The sequence below is a fragment of the Boleophthalmus pectinirostris genome, unplaced genomic scaffold (assembly GCF_026225935.1).
Source record: "Boleophthalmus pectinirostris isolate CB_2022bp ecotype Guang Dong unplaced genomic scaffold, ASM2622593v1 HiC_scaffold_21, whole genome shotgun sequence".
Taxonomy (NCBI): domain Eukaryota; kingdom Metazoa; phylum Chordata; class Actinopteri; order Gobiiformes; family Gobiidae; genus Boleophthalmus; species Boleophthalmus pectinirostris.
The window spans coordinates 5,848,569-5,868,977 of NW_026571175.1; the positions used below are offsets into that span (position 1 = coordinate 5,848,569).

At 37.9% G+C, this 20,409-nt stretch overlaps 1 protein-coding gene across 1 annotated transcript in view; it reads right to left on the reverse strand.

Moving 5' to 3' along the window:
* The window catches only part of LOC110162170 (chloride channel protein 1-like), a 72,608-nt gene that overhangs the window by 949 nt on the left and 51,250 nt on the right, over window positions 1-20,409 (reverse strand). Inside the window, exons 20-24 of the mRNA XM_055157598.1 lie at window positions 20,296-20,380; window positions 10,517-10,599; window positions 4,350-4,394; window positions 2,905-3,009; window positions 240-326 (exon numbers count right to left, since the gene is read on the reverse strand). Coding sequence (XP_055013573.1) covers window positions 240-326; window positions 2,905-3,009; window positions 4,350-4,394; window positions 10,517-10,599; window positions 20,296-20,380 — 405 coding nt within the window. The remainder of the gene's footprint in view (window positions 1-239; window positions 327-2,904; window positions 3,010-4,349; window positions 4,395-10,516; window positions 10,600-20,295; window positions 20,381-20,409) is intronic.

Sequence of the window (20,409 nt, forward strand, 5' to 3'; positions counted from 1 at the left end):
GCCCCACGTTAAAGGGCTTTAGATTGAAATCATGATTACTTCTACTGGCAAAATGTACCTGTAGTAAAAGACTAAACCTATAATATATAGACACTAGTTTAAAAGAAAAGTGGATTTGCTCCATTTTTGTGCTGTTGAACATGCTCTTCTAATTTCAATTCATTGCACAGCCATAAGTGATACGTAAACGCTACCCTCAAACTACTCTTTGGTAGATCTACTTCACAAGTGTGCCTTACCTCTTTGAGAGCGACCACTCCCACTAGTTTCCCAATACTGGTGACATATGCATGGCTCAGTCCCAGCAGAGAGAAGAGAGTGTGTGTCTGCAGACAGGACAAGTTTAAGATGAGAAACACAGTCACTCAGAAACTTTTATCAGAGTTTAACACAGCCTATCCTAACCCAGAGTTTAACACAGTCAGACTCTAACCCAGAGTTTAACACAGTCAGACTCTAACCCAGAGTTTAACACAGTTTGACTCTAACCAAGAATTTAACTAACCCAGAGTTTAACACAGTTTGACTCTAACCCAGAGTTTAAAAAAGTCGGGCTTTAACCCAGAGTTTAACACACCCTGACATTAACCTAGAGTTTAACAGAGTCTGATTCTAACCTAGAGTTTACAGCCTGAGCTCAGGTTAAACAAATTCCAAACTCTGAGTCACAGATAATTGGCTCGGGCACAGCAGGTGAAGAGGAGTCTGAGCTGATGCTGACGCAGAAGGACGTCAGCACAGAAATATAAAACTGGCAAAACAAACTTCCGGTATTCCCTGTAGTCTATTTTTGAAAATACCTACACAGTAGAGCCAAAACCAAGAGATTATAGAGATTACTGATATCTTTAATGGGAACATATTATGTAAAATTGACTTGTATGACCTTTTATCATGCTGTAACTGTGTTCCTTCATTCGCCCTCATTACTCAAAGCTGTATTTCAGTTGATTCATGCATGTTTGACTAGCCCCCGGCCCATCTTCGCATACTGATCTGTATTTATTTGTCATACATGTAAGAAAGAAAAAAATGTCACAATAATTCTCAACAATAAAAACATGTAAATGAAGAGCTGCTGCTGGCTAGTTTTGAAATGCAACTATGCAAAGGTGGGTCCGTCATGTCTGCAGTTGTGAACAGGAGGTAAATGATCCTGTTTCTATTATTAGGCTGTTTTAGATCAATCTTGTACTTCCCAAGTAACAAAAAGTCAAATGATCAACATACACTACCGGTCAAAAGTTTCAGAACACCACGCGTTCTCCAGTTTTTTACTGTTTGACCAAAACATATTCTAAACCTTTGATTCATGAAAGTGTCCATCTTTGGCAGATAGAACAGCTGAACACACTTGTGGCTTGTTCTTTTTACAATAGAAATCAAATATTCTTCAGAAAGTTCTTTCCAAGTCTGTTGAAGAAGTCCTATAAATGTGTGGCACTTGTAGGTTGCTTGGCTTTCACTCTTCTGTCCTGTTCATCCCAAACCAGCTCGATGGGGTTTAAGTCACACTGTGCTGGACACTCCATGTTTTCAAGCTTTACCATCTTGTTCTTTTTTCCTGACGTAGTTTTGGCAGAGCTTGGACTTGTGTTTGGTTATTTTTTATCTTATATTTATATAACATCTGGCTGTTCAGTTCTTACCTTTGTACCATTTCAAGCTCTTCATTGGATTTGTAAGACTTGAACTGCAATAAATAACTGGAAAAATTTGGCTGTTCTAAAATTTTCGACCAGTAGTGTATGTTATACTTAAAGGTCCTATATTACACTAAAATTGACACTGAATGTGAATTTTAAGCCGTGTTATAATGTTCTCATCAAAAACACACCTGCAGTTGTGTTTTGTTTTATTCACAAATGCTGGACTAATCTGGCATTGTCAGGCTGTCTACATCTCCAAAGCTCAAAATGCTCTGTTCCACGTTGTGATGTTGTGTAGAGGTAGTCTTCATTTTAACAGCTACCTCTAGTTCTGTAGAAACTGGCAATTCCAGGTCTGCAATAATTCAGTTGATTCTTTAGGAAGAGAGAGCACATCACCCCAGTACTGAAGTTTCTGCACTGGCTTCCTGTGAGCTTCAGGATAGATTTTAAAATTATTTTAGTGGTTTATAAAGCTCTTAATGGTCTTAGTCCTATTTATTTATCTGACATGCTTTTATTATATGGGCTCTCGGACTCTCAGGTCTCTCAGGTATTCACCTTTATCTGTCCCAAGAGTCCAAACTAAAACTCACGGTGAGGGGTCATTCACCTTTTACGGCCCCCGTTTGTGGAAGAGTCGACCTGAGGATCTGTACGTACCTTTTTAATTTAGCTTTTAATTGAAACTTTTACTTGTTGTAACTTAAATTATGATTATTATTGTTATTACTGTATTTGTTTTAAATTAAATTATCATTGCTATTTTACTTAGTCTACATCTGATTTTAGCTCTCCATTTTTATTTTTACATTTAGGAGCTTTATGTTTGTGTTTTATGTTTCTGTTTAAATTGCTCTATATATGGATGAAACAATGGGGTGGGGGTAGGGTTGTTGTTGTTGTTGTTGTTTTTAATTATTGTCACTGTGGTAATACAGGAAGTGCTCAGAGCAGGTTTTTCCTGTATTGCCATATGACATCACAAGGTGGAACAGTGTGTGTGAATGTTTTCTGTCTGAGAGAAGAAGTCAGCCTAGATATGCAAGATTTTGGGTGTGAATGAAACGTATGAATGAAACAAAACATAACTCCAGGTATGTTTCTGATGAGGAAGCAACATTATAATATAGACAAAATGACATATATGGGCTCCCAAAAATACATAATGTCTTCTTTAAGTTACTGTTGTGTAAAACAGAAGTTGCCTGAGTTTTGCAGTAAAACAGTTTCTCGGGTGTGTGCCTGTTGTAACCTTGTGCAGTGACGTTCTCTCCACGAGCTGGAAAGGCGAAGGGTCCACTCGAATCTCATCGATTTCCATGGGCTTGTCCATCTCGGCCTCTTCCCACGCTTTAATCTGCAGCACAGAGCCAAGGTCACCTCCACAACACAACACAATACAACACTACCGACAATCCAAGCAGAAACTATGAAGACCACCAAGGGGCAGAATGCAGACGGTTTGAAAAGAAAGCATATGATTACATTTACATGATTAAGCTACATTTCAGCCTAAAGCAAAGGATATTTATAGAATCCATTTGAATTCTCTGTACATTGTCAAGGCAGATGGCTTCAAGAGACAGAGGCAAACATGGTAATATTGTTTGTAATTAAGGTAATGCTTTATTTTACACTACACTTTCTTACACCTCATTAAACTGTAAATATAACATTTAAACCAACTAACAGGCCATTACATAACAAAGTGTAGTGTGACTATCATAGCCCACTTTACAGATGTCATAACCAACTACTATATTACATCACATTACACTTAAAACCATAAATTGCGTATGAGAATTAATGTTACAAAATGTTCAAACTGAAAATGAGGAGGTTGTTTTGACGCAAGAGGGTTTACCGGCTTTGCATTAGCATTTGTTTGTCTTGTTTGTCCCATAATGCTTTGCAAAGTGATGTCACAGTCTATATTTAGCAACAGTGAAATGCGTCATTTTTCAGTTACACTATTTTGATGAGAGCAGGCCAGGAGTGAGTGCACTATTATCATCTGACTATCATCAAGCCATCAAGTCTAACTTTGCAATGGGATACATATACAGTAAGACATGCTTGAAAAAACTACTCATCTTCTTCCATTTCTAACTTGAATAACCACTATTTAAGCTAAAGGACTAACCCACCACAAAACTATTAATTCTGTAAATACTGTACTTAATCATAAGCAAAATAATTATACTGCTTAAAGGGAGCTTCTTCATTTGTATTTAAATCAACTACTTTGCATTCTCAGATACAGTTTGTTAAAACACAGTGTCCTTGATGGTGCTCTTGTCCTGTGCAGATTTAAGATGGATGACACTTTTAGCTCTTCATGAATTTTAGCTCTGAGCCTCGGTCCAAAGGCATAACGTCTAGAACAATTTACAGAAAAGTGCAATGGCCACCCGGGAAAGTATCCAGGACCAGACCAAAGACACTACACTACTATAGAGGACTTTGGGATTTAAACTCTGCAAGATTAAAACTATAACCAATCTTTACCTATAACCAATGTTTATTGTATAATTATTATTATATGATCATTTAGATGAACTAATCTGCTCAAGGAGAAGTAAGTTTTAGACCTCTTGATTTAATCTATGAAGTATTGATTGACCTCAACTTCTTTAATTTGGCTTCATGCCATAGGTGGAAGTCTATGGTCTAATTGTAGTGGAAGAAAGTACTGACCTCTTCTGGAGTCATTGTGTCGGCCAGAGGAGGAGGACTAGGCTCCTGGGGAAACAGACAAAAGATTGGCGATATGTATGTATACAAAATCAAATAGCAAAGCACACTTTAAACATGTATGAAATTCATTTTCACTTTGTGCATTTGCTGCCCTTGTTTCTGCAACTGCAACAATAATATATATTGCAAAGAAGAGAAGAGAGCCAGATTTAAACTTTTATTAAATTTATTTTTAGAAATAATTAATAATGCATTAATTTAACTAAACCTAGAGTGAATTCTTCTCACTGCAATATTAAGATCATAGTTCAATATATTTTTTCCTCCTATGTCGTCCAAGTGCCCACCTGGGTAGATAAAATCGTTACTGTCACGTATTACATCTTTTATGCTCTTAGAGATGACATCTCTAATTGGAAGCCAGCCCAGATTGCTGTAGCATAGATGTACTCACCCAGAATGAACAAGTGTGAATCAATATTTGGGAACAGAATAACATTGCTGGCATCCTACAGATTTAATCTAATCTCAGAACTGACAAGGAAGCGTTTGACCACGAATGAGAAGGTCAGTGTCTCGTATCTCTATCTGTTTTTAAGCAGCGGGTGGTGTATTCCTCCCCAGCCTCTAGTTGATATGCAGCTTTATCAGATGTAAGAGCTCCGCTACAAAAGCAATCTCCAGACAGATGGGAACAAACCGAAAATATAATACAAAATCAGAAGTGTATTGTACAGGATTGAGCACTTGTATGACAGTAAACCTTGGAGCTTTACAGGTTTTTTCAAATGTGATTCCAGTAGGGCTGGGCAAAAATAAAAATGTTTAATCGCGATTAATCGCATGAGTTCGAGCAATTAATCGCGATTAATCACGTTATACGCAAAACCACTTAATGAATTAAAAAGTAGAGTATAGCGCACTTTTATTGGAAATGTAAATGAAAGAGCCATACATTTGATGTGCAAACAGCATTTCTTTCACAGGGGAACCTCAGAGCCTTCAAGGTATTCAGGGAAGGCTCAAGAAAAAATATTGAATGGACGTTTGTACTACGAATATATTTATTGAATATTTTTTATGCTGTGAGTAATGAACACTACACTAGTAATAATTTCTAGATCAGTGTTATAAACTTGGACTGATATTTCTTAGGAAACAAAGGGTTAATATAATGGAATGGAAATGGACCAATCACATTTTTTCTTCCAACGGTATCTGGGTAAATCAGTTACTCCAGCACTGAACTAAAGAAATAAGCTCAGCTCAAAGCGCACGGCTGGTCCGGGCACGTTGCATCTCACGTGGTCAGAAAAAAGTGAAAAAAGTGTAAAGAAAAGACGTCAAACTTAAAGAAACGCTCGCGGTGGACTTTTTCAAAATAAAAGCCAGTGAGAAACAGACGTTTACAATAAAATAAATAAATAAATAATAAAAACTGCGTTAACGGCGTTAAAATAATTGTCAGCGTTAATGACTTAATTAGTTAACGCAAAGTTAATGTGCCCGGCCTTAGTTTCCAGTGCAGCTTGTCTACGTATTTAAAGCAGACCTATTCTGCAAACTCTACTTTTCAGAGCTTTTGACAATGTTATAGTTGTTTCCTTCTTATTTATCCTCTCAGAGTTGTATTTGGAGTGATTCATGCATGTCTGAGCAATCTTTCATTGCTTATTTTCAAGATGCTACATTGCAGTACGGCCACTGCTCTGCACTTGCTTCATTCTCCAGTTTTATTTTCTTAATTGTACTCATTTTGGTACAAATGAAAAGGCTTGCTAGCTTGATGTGCAGCTATCCATAGGAATGGATGATAGCTGCATGGTGATTTGGTGGGTTGACGTTTATGGTGATGTCAGCTCTCAGTGAATGAAAATCAAAACAATGAAACCACAGTTTTCTAACACAGAAGTCAGCAGATTTATTTTTTCTTTTAAGTTGTTTTAGATTAATATATATATAATTATAACATAATGATCAGATTATAACTATGTAACTGACACAAGCACAATAGATCTTCTTTAACACAAGTTAAAGAAGAACCATTTGTGTGAAATTGCAGAACTGATAAGCCTAAACAGAAAGCCAAAAGGAGAGTCCGCCCAGAGCAAAATGATAGATAAATATTTATATCCTTCTTGTGAGTGGAACGGAGGTGGCTTTGTGAAAGAGAATAGGAGAATTATTAGCATCTGAATGAATCATGACACCAGGGAAAATGACTTGGTTACTCAGAGCAAACAAAACCAGGTCTCGGAGAGCAGAGAGAGGCTGTTTACAAAGAAGTCACAAAAGGGACATGGAAGTGGAGTATATACAACATGAGCATTTTAAAAAGGGTTGGGTGGCTTACATTAGGGTTGTCAAGTATCAAAAATCAGATACTAATTGACACTAAAACTAGTATCGAAACTGGATACTCATTTGAGCAAGTATCGATACTACAAAAGATGCATTCACAGGACAGAAATGAACCTTTCCTGAATAGGTTTAGAATGATCTTGAGTATAAGAGTATAAGAGTATATAGACTAGTATACGCCCATGGAGCACTATGGAATCTACCTGGACCACTGAGGGATTACACAGGTATGAAGGACTCATGGGAATATAAAAAAGTATAAAAAACCATTTAATGTTGAAAATCACATTCTATTGTCTAAAGCATGTCAAACTCAGGCCCAGGGACCAAATTTGGCCCGCAGTATAATTTTATTTGGCCCGCGAGATCATTTCAAATATGCATTAGAGCTGCCTGCTGTCTACAGATATAGACTATAGAGCAGGGGTCTCCAACCTTTTTCCTCTGGTGAGCTACCTTTATAAAACAAAAATGCTAGAGAGCTACTAGTTTTAGGGGCTGCAAAAAAATTAGGCAATTATAAGAAAGAGAGCAAGCCTCTGGGTACAGTTAGATGCCTGCAAAACATAAACCACTGTCCATTTATTAGTGGTTGGGCTTCAAAATTATACATTTAAAATAGTAACAGACATGTAAGCACAATGGTGTAATTCCAAAATCCCTTGGCGAGCTACTTGGAAGGGGGTAGAGAGCTATTGGTAGCTCCCGAGCTACGGGTTGCAGACCCCTGCTATAGAAACATTATTTATTTAAAATGTTGTTATTATTTTATATTATGCTTGCTCTGGATTCAATGTTGAAGTAAAACTACTATTAAACATTTATTTTAATCAGAAGGTTTAACATTACATATCTTGAAAGAAGAGAGAACATGCAAATGTTGTTGACATTTTTCAATAAATATTTAGTTTGGCCCACGACTTAATCCCAGTTTTTAATTTTGGCCCTCTGTGAATTTGAGTTTGACACCCCTGGTCTAAAGAAAGAGTGTTTTTAATGATCATTGTGGTATCGGAATAGGCATCAAGTATCAAGTCTATTCCTTAATATTGAAATCGAGTTTGAAATTTTTGTATCATAACAACACTAACTTTCAAAATTACAGAAAAGGAGACAACAATTTAAACAATCATACAAAGATAAACTACATTTTCCTTTTCCCAAACATTGTTTTAATGCTGCAAAAATGTTACACATATTACAAAAAAAAAGAAAGAGTCATAATTTATTGATAGACATTTACCCTTTTGAACAGAAAGTATATATTAGTCAGAACGGCAATTGAACTACCAACCCTCAGGTGAGTGGGCTACCTGCTCAGCCACCTGTGCCACTATGCTTTATATAGTGTGAAATCTCATCTGTTACAAGGCGCTTAAAACACAACACTATAATTACATTACATTAGATGGAGTCAATGAAGCAAACGGCTTCTCTCATGTTGTGAATGTTTTGAATAATTGTACACTCATTGTGCTGTTCCCTAAAGCAAAACCAGAGACTATGAATTCATGTAATTCAATCCACAACGAACAACAGATGCCTCATATTTGATTAGGACCAGACCTCCAAATACATGAACATATGTTTTGCCATCAGTGTTCTGCAAGAAAGACTCAAGGATGATCTGTCTGATAAACTCTCTGATAAAATACCAAGGATAAATGTTTGCTGAAATACAAGGCTGACGGTAAAAGAAGGGGTCCTCCAAAATCATTAAAATGAAACGTGCATCGCCTAAAACCACAGCATGCGTTCACACTTGACTACAAACCAAATCAATAGTTTCATTTATCTTTATTCATACAGGGAAAGCCCGGTGAGAATACCAGAATATCTTTTTCATGAGCACTCTGTTTAGACAATACAGACTAGGGATCCGCCGATACTGATATTGGTATTGGATGTCTCCCCCGATACTGAAAAATTTGCGACAGATATCGGCTTTCAAATATCAAATATCAGACGTTTTTCTGGTTTGACATGTAATTAATTTAGTTTTAAGGAAATAAATGCTGTTTAAAGTCTCTGTTCTGGTATCAGTTGATATTTGGGATTGGCAGATACTTAAGGCCATAGTATAGTCATCAGTATCGGAACGGAAAAGGTGGATTGGTAGCCAGACTGGCGCCACCTAGTGCCTCCGCTCAATTTAATTTCTCTCCAGTGACTAGGTCAGGAATCGGAATACACTAGACGGTTCGCAAAAACTCCGGAAGTGCGAGTTTGTTCACCAGCCAATCGGCGAAGAGCCATACATTCTGTGCTGGCAACGATTCCCGAGATCGAGGATTTAAAGGCGGAACAAAGAGAATGTTTGGTGAATTTTATCAAGGGGAAAGACATAATGCCCTTCTTCCTACGGGATTTAGGAAAAGCTTAATGGGCCCATCTCACGCAAAATCAACTTTTCAGAGCTTTCTACCTTCTAAGAGTGATGTGTGGGCTTTGTATATGTCGCCGAAGCGTTTTTAGATTGATTCAGTGTTTTTTCTTAACAAATTGCAATGTATTTCTGCCACCCTCCCACGTGACAACGAACTAAAGCTGCTACAACGATGACGCTTTTGATGTAGTAGAAAGCACTTCGCACCTGCCCCCCTCCACGGCCTCCTTCATGAACACCTAAACAAAAGCGACAGCATAAGCTAATTGTTCTACACTGCAGTGTACATAACATAATAAGTTTATCTCCTAGCGTTTATTAATACTTTACCAATCAGTAATGTTCAGTTGATGCCGACCCGGTGCTTGCGTTTCGTGCACCTGAAAGTCCTCGTCTGATTCCGAGTCCAACACATAAGGCTGATCGCGCTGTATCACCATGATGAATAAAAGTTTATTCCTACCGCTATCAGACTGCCAAGAAATCAGTAAGACTAACTATTGTGTAACGGATGTTCCAAAACCCAAATTGTGCTTGTATATGTGCATAATATACAATGTGAAGAGTTATGTTGCATGAGATGGGCCCTTTAATATACCGGTTAACCCCGTTAGAGGTGCATTACATATGTCACGATCAAATAGCAGCGATTGGTTGAATAAAAAAAGTACCTACCGTCAAGCAAACGAATTCTAACACTGTGAGGTCAGACAATTTCTACGAAATGAAACCAGCTGATGAATCAGGCTAGTGGATCAGTGCATCCCTAATACAAACAAAACAATAATCACAAAACAAACAGACAATAGTCAGGACTAAACTGGTCTCTAAGCAGGACCAAATCAGAACAAATGTGAATCTACCCATAGACTAGAGTTTTTTTAAAGGTGCGTTATGTAACTGTTTGGTTGGGGGTCCTTCGCCTGCTTGTTTCTATGGAGATGTCATTGCTCTACCTGACATTAAGCGGCTCTACTTTACATTTATTCACTTACAGGTGGTTTTATAGCTCAAAAATACCTAGAAAAACAGCGGGAGTCGCCTCTCCCAAGATCTGACCTGTAATTTGGTTTGGTGTGAAGATAGCACGGTTTAATACCACACTGTGACACATTCCAGACAATGCAATAACATTTCCACAGAGAAAAGCATTTGACGGACCCTACGCCAGAAAAGTTACAGATAAACACGTTAACTTTTTGGTGCAATATTTGAACCATAACCAACAACATTTCTGGTGGGCTGCAGAAAATACAATCTGATTATCATTGACGGGAGGGCCCAGACTGTTGTGCTGTGCTGCTGTCAAAAGCCTGAGTTGGTAAAACAAACCCCAGACGCCCAGTATAAAGTATATAAGCCTATTTTTATCCTCCGCGGTGCCTGGTGCAGAGATGTAAATGCGGAGAGTCTCACACACCTGGGACTGCCCCTCGGTCTGTTTGGGTCTGGAGGCAAACATACTGCTCAGAGCGCTCCTCACCGACTGCAGAGGGCCTGTATCTGAAACAGAAGAACAACAAAACACAATAAGAATCTGTAAGAATAGTACCTGTTACAAACTAAATCTTGTATTTTTTAAAGGGTCCATATTACATTGTTTTCCGATCTATGTTATAATGTTGTTTCTTCATCACAAGCATACTTGGAGTTGCATTTTGTTTTATTCATACATGTTTAGCATCATTTTTAACCATACACCTTTACTAGAACAATAATTTCAGCCCTGGAATTGACAATCTCTACTGAACTAAAAGTACAGGGCAGCTGTTAACTTGAACACTACCACTACATGAAATCACGAGGTGGAACAGAGCTATTCCAATACTGTATTTTTCATACTATAAGTCGCACTTTTTTCATGGTTTGGGTGGTCCTGTGGTTTATACTCTGGTGCCACTTATATGTTAAAATTTTCACACTGACAGCCACGAGAGGGCGTTCTACGCTTGTGTACACCTGTACCACTGTCACTTCGCACTCTACTGCGCATGTTGGCAGCAGAAGAAAGAGAAAGCACTACTGTTCTGTCAGTCAATCACACCATTACGTCTAACTTCTATATCACTGACGATTTTAAATGTAAACAAACATAAAGACAACTGAAACCATCCTGTTGGGATTCAGAAAGGCCCGAATAATTCTAACTGGAACTGATGCTCAGTCTGACGACAGATACACAGAAGAGGAAGCGGCGCTCCATTTACCTACAGAGGTTACGGAGTTGCTCAGTGACACTGAGGATGAAGAACTGAATGGATTTAGTGATTTGGAGTGAGATGGAGAGTTTGTTAAACTTGTTGTTTATGCTATAGTTATCTAAAGAACTGTTCATATGAGACGTTAACAGTCTGTTGTTCTCTGTTCTATTGTTATTACTCGCACTTGACTTTCAAGATGAAATGTTGGTTCCTGGTCTCTGATTTTATAAAATAAATTTCCCCCCAAAAATCCAACTTATAGTCTGGTGTGATGTATATATATGTTTTTTTCTTCTTCATTATGCATTTTTGTGCTTATACTCTGGAGCGACTTATAGTCCAAAAAATACAGTAAGTAAAAGCTCACAAGAATTTTGTGTAATACAGGGCATTTTATTTAGCCAACTTTAAGCATATTAGAAGATTTGACTTCTGCTCCAATCACATTTTTGTAAATGGATATTTTGATGATCCAAATTAGTGGGAATACTGTCAAAATGTGTAGCTGTTCTTTTTTGTTGAAAATAATAAGATGATATTTTTTAAATCAATCAGAAAAGTGCTAAAAGTACTTCTAATGTCTTAGTAGACTTCAGTATTGGATTAATATGACTGGGAAGTTTGCTGGTACAGAAATATCACTTGGTACTCTTTTGTAGAATAAAAATGTACGTATCTACTTTATTTGTCCCTAAGGAAATTTGGCATAGACCAGGGGTGTCAAACCAAAATTAAAAACTGGAACTAAGTTGTGTGGCAAACTAAATATTTATTGAAAATGTTCAATCTTGTTTTCTCTTCTTTTGAGATACGTAATTTTAAACCTTTTCTTATTAAAATAAATTTTTAATAATAGTTTTAATTAAACACTGAATCCAGAACAAGTATAATATAAAATAATAACAACATTTTAAATAATGTCTCTATACCCTATCTGTAGCCAGCAGCCCAGCTCTAATACATATTTGATATAATCTTGTGGGCCAAATAAAATTGTATCATGGCACAAATTTGGCCCAGACATAGAGCACTGCACGGATATTCAACTAATACAGTAATAAATGAGCTTCCACTACAAGATTCTGACAGTCACTACAGTGCTCTAAAAAAATTAAAAAGCCACATCTTCTCACTTGCATTCGACACAAGTTATAGTGAGACCAACTTGTTATATATATTACAGTATAATGTGATGACTCCACTACAGTTAACTTTACACTGAAAAATTGTTGCCCCTCGTCTATAACTGCTGCTGTGAGCTTCATCATTCTGGTCTTAAAATGTTCATATTAATCCGGTTTAAATGAACCTGGGGCTTTTATTTCATCGTAAATTAATTCCTATTCCTAATATCTCAGTTCCAAATTTGCTCCTATAACTGTTAGCTTCACAAGCTTCATTTTGTTTTTTGTCATTTGACTGGAGCTGAACACTATTAGTCCACTTCTTTATACAGTCTATGATTTTAACACCTATACCATTCTTTTTAACACTTTTTTTTTCTGTTTTGACATGTGGGTGGCAAGTTTTGAGTTAATATTCGAGTTCTAATCACAAAACAATTAATATATCTTAGAATATTTTGTATATTGCCCACCTCTACACTGTACAGTCCCTGACAAAAGTCTTGTTGCTTATCCATTTTGTAGAAACAAAAGCTTATAACCTGACTTTAAATTAATCGATTGGTTTTAGAAATGGCTCATATGAAAACTAAAACCCTCCCAAATTATGCTCAATATACTAAAATAAATTTGCTTCACTGAAGAAAGATTGATCATTTAATGAACACAGAAAGGTCAGATTTTGGCAAGACAAAAGTTTTGTCGCCTACAGAAAACTGAACAAATAATTTACTTCAAATACAAAAATATGTTGCATAACGTCAGTGAATTAAGTAGTGGTGCTGTGAGATCCATATTTAATATCTTGTATGACTTCCAGGAGCTTGAAGGACGCATCCATGTGGTTCGACAATGATTCATACAATTTGTTAATGAAGTCATCAGGAATAGCAAAGAAAGCATCTTACATGCCTCCCAGAGTTCATCAAGATTCTTTGGTTTTGCCTTCCATGCTTCCTCTTTCATTCTACCCCAGACATGCTCAATGATGTTCATGTCTGGTGACTGGGCTGGCCAGTCCTGGAGCACCTTGATCTTCTTCGCCTTGAGAAACTTTGATGTAGAGATAGAAGTATGTGATGGAGCACCATCCTGCTGCAAAATTTGACCCCTTTTATGGTTGGGAATGTAAGAGGAGCTAATACTCCTTGATATTTTAGGCTATTGATATTGCCTTCCACCCTGCAAATGTCTTGCACACCCCCATACTGGATGTAACCTCAGACCATGATTTTTCCGCCACCAAACTTAACTGTTTTCTGGGTGAATCTTGGATCCATGCGGCTCCAGTAGGTCTCCTGCAATATTTGCGGCGGCTGTGATGTAATTCAACCGAGGATTCATCTGAGAAATCCACCTTCTGCCACTTTTCCAGTGTCCATCCTTTTAGGCTGTGGGCCTTGGCTAATGCCACATGGTTTTTTAATTGCCTTTTGTTTAGTGCTGGTTTCTGTGCACTGATTCGACCATGGAGGCCATTTCGAGACAGAATTCTACAAACTGTTGTGGTTGACACAGGGACTTGAGGTGACCAGGCCTGGTGGAGTCTGCTGCAGTGGAAAAGGGGCTGGCCTTGGATTCTTCGAATCAACAAACTGTCCTCCCGAGCAGTTGTCTTGCGGCGTCTGCCGGACCTGGGCTTGTCAAAAACATCTCCAGTCATTTCAGATCTTTTTCTTATTCTTTGTACTTGACGCTGAGACACATTGAAGGTGTCACCACCTCAGCAGTGGATCTGGTCTTCAGCCTCTTGATAATTAACACTTTGGTCTCAGGGTGGATCTTAGGCATGTTGTCAGAGGTCAAGTTGCAGTTGATGTGAAGGTCTGGTGTGCTGGGGTTCTTTTTATACACACCCACTAATTGACTGATCAGTAACTGATCACAGGTGAGGCTGTAATCTAGGATTGGGTGCATCATATGACAAGGCGACAAGACTTTTGTCTTGCCAAAATCTGACCTTTCTGTGTTCATTAAATGATCAATCTTTCTTCAGTGAAGCAAATTTATTTTAGTATATTGAGCATAATTTGGGAGGGTTTTAGCTTTCATATGAGCATTTCTATAACCAATCGATTAATTTAAAGTCCGGTTATAAGCTTTTGTTTCTACAAAATGGATAAGCGACAAGACTTTTGTCAGGGACTGTATCACTATTATTATGTATGTTCAGTGTTTCCCATGAATACAGGAGCATAGATCGTGTAAGTTGAGAGGAGTTTGACATCACCCATAGCGTTCAGCTCCAGTCAAATGAAGCTCAAGAGGGTAGCAGTTATAGAAGCAAATTTGGAGCTCCCATATTAAGAATAGGAACTGACTAAAGGACAAAACAGCTAAATAAAAACATCAGGATCATGTAGAGCGGGTTAAGATGAACATTTAAGACCAAAATGATGAGGGTCACAGCAGCAGCTACAGAGAGAGGGGTGAAGTTTTTTCAATACAAAATGAAGTAGAGCTGGAGTCAGTGGAGCCGGAAGCGTGCCCATGCTCACTTCCTATTAGAACCTCAGCAGCAATGTCCATTTATATATGCAGTTTACATACAGGACTCTATGGTGGTCTCCCATAGCCTAAAATTCCCTTCCAAAATCTACACAAATCCACAAATTGAATGAGACAAATTTATTTGCGAAAAATTTTGTATTCATCAAGTCATTTGTTTCAGTTTGGCCTGTCACGAAAATGACTATATCGACTTATCATTCAATACAGGACAGATGGAACAATCATTTTTAGTTGTAATATTTATTGTAGGAAACGTTTTGTTATTTTTCTGGATTATGATCAAATTTAAGATGTAGAAGGTTGAATTATGAGCTTCTGTGATTCATTATAAACACATTCTCACATTTATTTATTGCAGTTCTTTTTTTTTTAAAAACATTTTACATTTAGAATACTTTTTGGAGGACAATTCTGATCTATAGTATAACGTTGTTTCTTCATCACAAACAGACCTGAAGTTGTGTTTTGTTTCATTCACACATGTTTAACACACAAACTGTATATTTAGGGTTCTGAGTTCTTCTCTCAAATGAAAAACATGCTGTTCCACCTTGTGATGTCATGTGATAGTGCAGGAAATGCTCCACTGTGCTTTTGAATTCCATGCACCTTCACTAGAATCATTTGGATAATTTCAGCCCTGTAATTTTCAGTTTCTATTAAACAAAATTAAAAGGCAGCTGTTAACTTAGAAACTACCATTTGATGACATCCCAAGGTGGAACAGAGCATATAGAGCTTTAGAGATTCAGATTCAGAAAACTTTATAGATGCCATAGGGCAATTCATTTGCAGCATACTCAGAGCAGTTCGCACTTTTCACACACACACACACACACGCACACACACACACACACACACACACACACACACACACACACACACACACACACACACACACACACGCACACACACACGCACATGCGCGCACACACACACACACGCACACCCACACACACACACACACAACACACATGCAGTCCATTACAGTCCACAAGTGGGACTCAATGATAATCTACAATAGCAGAGGGCACAAAATAATTTGAGAATTGGTTACTCTTTCGTATCGGAACATAAAACTGACGCCCTGAAGGCATCATGATAAAATCAGGAGCCAGGGGATGGAGGGGCTGAGCCAGGAGACACCTGGCTTTGCTCAGCACTTGCTCCTCCCACAAAGAATGCAGCTCCCTCAGTTTGACCCCTGTGATTTTTGAGCAGGTTTTAACAATGTTCTGCAATTTGTTTTCATCCTTTAACAACAAGGATTGAAACCAGCAAATGAAAAAGTAAGCAGACTTTGGATAAAAGAACAATAAAAATAGTTGAGAATCATTTAGTTTATATTAAAAGAGTTCAGTTTTCTCAACAGGTACATTCTTTGCTGCCCTTGTTTAACAATGCTTTCCGTGTTTAGGTCAAATTTCAGTTTATTGTCCATCACGGTGCCCAGATATTTGTAACTATTAACCTATTTCAACATCATCACCGTGGATGACACTAACACTGTGGGAAGGTGCATGTCTAAAATCAATTATGATGTCCTTAGTTTTGGCCACGTTCAAATCCAGGTAGTTGTCCTTGCACCACTGGACAAACTGCCCCAGCGAAGGGCCATGATTTCCCTCAGATCCTGATTGAGATGTAGACAGACTAATAATAAAGGCTTACTCCGACATGTGTGAATGAAACAAAACACAACTCTGGGTAGGTTTTTCATTACTTAACAACATTCTAACGGCTTAAACCTCACAGGGGTCAGGTTCACACAATATAGGACGTTTTATATTTATCATCTATATTTACTTCATCAATAAATGACACTTCAAAATGTCTTATTATGACAGGCCTAGTTTCAATCATGTACACACCTTATCCAAAAATCGAAAGACATGGTTTAGGACAACAAACTTAACTGTCATCTTTTGTTGCCTGGAAACAATTTTAATAGGGACATACATACCATCTGCTTCTGAGAAAAGAAGATCTGTACCAAATGCTCCTCCCCTCAGTAATCACAGCCCAAACCAGAGCAGATACTATATGTGCAATTATGTTCAGACAACACCCCGGTGACAGAATAAAATGCTGTTGTCTGAAAGTGGGAGTCAAGGATAAGTGCAGAGCTGCAGGGTACAGTGGCGACGCTATTCCTGGCATGAATACAATAGAGCATGACAATGTGGTTTCAGATGGAAGAGGCACCTTGAATAGTTAACTCTGACTTTTAAATTGAGCTTACATCCCTGTTTCGGAAGTTGAATTTGTGTTTCATCGAACCCCATAGTTATAGTCCATTTTTATTTAAAGATCCTATATTATACTAAATTTGCTCTTTGTGAGGTTTTAGCCATGTTATAATGTTGTTACCTCACCAAAACTGACCCGGAGTTGTGTTTTGTTTTATTCACACATCTGAGTAACCTTTTATTATTAGGCTGTCTACATCTCCAAAGCTCAAAATGCTCCGTTGCACCTTGCGTTGTCATCTATTGTCATCTAGTGCAGGGGTTCTTAACCTTTTTGACACTAAGGCCCAATTTTTCCAGTGCAGAGTGGCCCAGGGCCCATTAAATAATAACACAGTATAGCAGGGGTATTCAACTAAAATTTGAGGAGGTCCAGTTAGAGAAAATCTCCTCAAGCAGAGGTCCGGGACATCATAATGTCTAACTTGTGTTATGACTGTGATACAGAAAAAGCCTTGTTTTATCAGTGTATGAATGTATGAACAATAGACACATCAATGAAAATACAAGTTAAAAACAGTTCAACTAAATGTGTTAACACTGACACAAACAGTAGACCTACGTTAGATACAGGGCTGCAGATTAAAATTAATTCCAGAAAATAAATAAAATGGCTAAATTGTGCATCTTAAAACAAAGTGCTTAATTTCAGGAAAAAATAGCAGCTGCTTTAGCTTTCACATCTCAGCTTAACAGTTTCAATACAATTTTCAACAGATCTCAAATCCTCTTTCCTCTGTGTCTGCATTCAGAGTCACCTTGAATGCACAGATTTGATTGGCTGAGTAGCGTCACCATTAGTTTGTATGTTCCTTGGTCCACTAATACAGTGCTGTAAAGTTTAGACTGAATAGGCCCTATTCAACTGATTCAACTTATAAAATTAACTGCATTTAGCCTAGTGTGAATAATGCTATAGTCGGACTAGATCCAAACCAGTACTGACCCAGCGGGAGCAGCTCTGGTTCAGGTCGGGCTCAGATGAGCAGGGAGTTGTGCGAGGAGGACGGACCGCTCAACAAACCAAACTGGATTCACGCGATGAGTTTGTACAAAGTTCTACATGCTGCTGTTTTATGAGTTCATGGTGATAACTTGAGATGAGGATGGCCCGTGGTGTTGATACCTTTCTCCCAGGTAAAAGAGGTACAGAGTAGGCCTACATGGGGCTGACCCTGTCTGGGTCTATAAGATGGCATCTGGGTCCAGACTCGGAACGGGGTCCACCAGTTAGCAATCCTGACGCAGTCCCACGGCCCTCGCGGCCCACTGGAGCAAAACTGAAAGTTTTTTGTGGCCCTCAACGTGACGCTATGGTCCTATGGTTAAGAATCACTGATCTAGCGTCATCTAGGTTTCAAATTAACAGGTACATTTTATCTTTTCTTCAGTAGAGATTGGCAATTGCACAGCTGAAATAGTCCAAATGATACTAGTGAAGGAGTATGGAGTTCAAAAATACAGTGGAGCACTTCCTCTATTACCACATGACATCACAAGGTGGAAAAGAGTGTTTTAGATTGAAGCCTAACTGACAACAAATTTTCAAAGCTTTACAAAAAATATATATGTATAGCAAAACTTGAAAATTTAATTGACAAAAACACAGAAAAAGTTATCATTGTGTTTGGTAATGAAACTTTATCATTCCCACTTTTTAATTTTGAGATGCTCAAGGTAACAGCTTCAGTGTGATTAGCTTTCTCCTGGTGATGACATCTGCAGCCTGTTTTGAGTCAGACGCTTCATACATCAGAAGAGGATGTGCTTAGTGCCAAAAGTCGTGTTCTTACAGTTGCCAAGTTTTTCTTTCTGTATTCGCTTCCAAACTCTTCAAACTAATATCACTGAAGGAAGTACAGAAATGTATATCAGATTACATTTTACTCATTTAATCTGGCTGAAGTCTGATATTTTTATTCATGCGTCGCCCATCTACTGGAAACTTTCTTTGTATTTCGTTAAGACATAATGTATGCGTTTAGAGGACTTTGGCAGACGAATCGTGGAATAAATCATAAACTTAATTTGGTCCCTGGCTCCTTTTTCTCATTTAAAGTTTTCTTGTTGAGAGAAGCCAAATTACTTTTGTGTTCACTTTGAAAACAACAATAAATTCAGCTGTGTTTCTGGTCTGTGAGTTACATCTGTTACACAATAGTTAAGCATAGATGTTGTGTTTACTCTGTGTAGCTCTTTGGAAGTAAAAAAAAATGACCAAGCATCATTCTACTTGAAAACCCTGGAATATTATGTGGAAAACTAATGGACAGGAAGCCCATTGCTAGCAACAATTAATAATACAAATGAATGGTATTGATGGTAGTATTTTATCTTACTATATAGTCACAAATATTTTAACTACTTAAAAATACTATGCAAATTTCAGATTAGTATGGTGAATATGGAAATAACTCAAAGTCATTCTGTTGGTATTCAATAAGGCTGGATAATATGGTGATTTTCACACACATCTTTTTGTTCAATTTAATGTGCATTTGACAGATTAGACTGAAACCAAGTAGACATAAATGCATTAAAGTTTTCAGTACATAAAAGCATTTGGCTTGCACAAAACATGTAAAATTTGCACAGCCGTTGTAATAAATGTGTTTGTAAACATAAGCAGCAGCCAGGACAGTTAATGTGACCCTCTTCATATCATTTGTGTGTAGGTGGGTGTGTGTGTTTGTGTGTGTGTTGCGACCCAGGGCAGTGTAGAGTAACTGGTCTCACTGTGGAGTAGCATCTGTCTGAGGATGTTTGTGTCACTATGACAACCCCACGAGGCCCTGATGCCACGTCTCTCTATGTCGCACATCTGAAACTGACACTAAGATAAAGAACTGCTGCTTTTAATGGTTTCATCTGTGTTTTTGTGTTTTTACAACAAAGATGAGCCCATGACCTGACTCCAGGAAGAAATCAAATGAATCAAAGATCTTCGAGAAATTTGTCTGAAATGTGCTTGAAATTGTGTATGTTATGTAAAATGTGAACTTATAAGTTTTGTGTCTATGTTTATTCAACTTTTTGGATTATTTTGTTGCTAGTTTGCTGCAAAGCTTTTATGTCTCTTGAAATGTTTCATTGTTCATAATAATGAGCTCTCACCTGTGACGGTCGGGCTGTGGTCTGATGGATCTGGAGGTTTCGCTGGAGGAAGGGGCCCATTTCTCTCCTCCAGAATCGGGATGTCCTGCACACAATGTCTAGAATTAGTTTAGT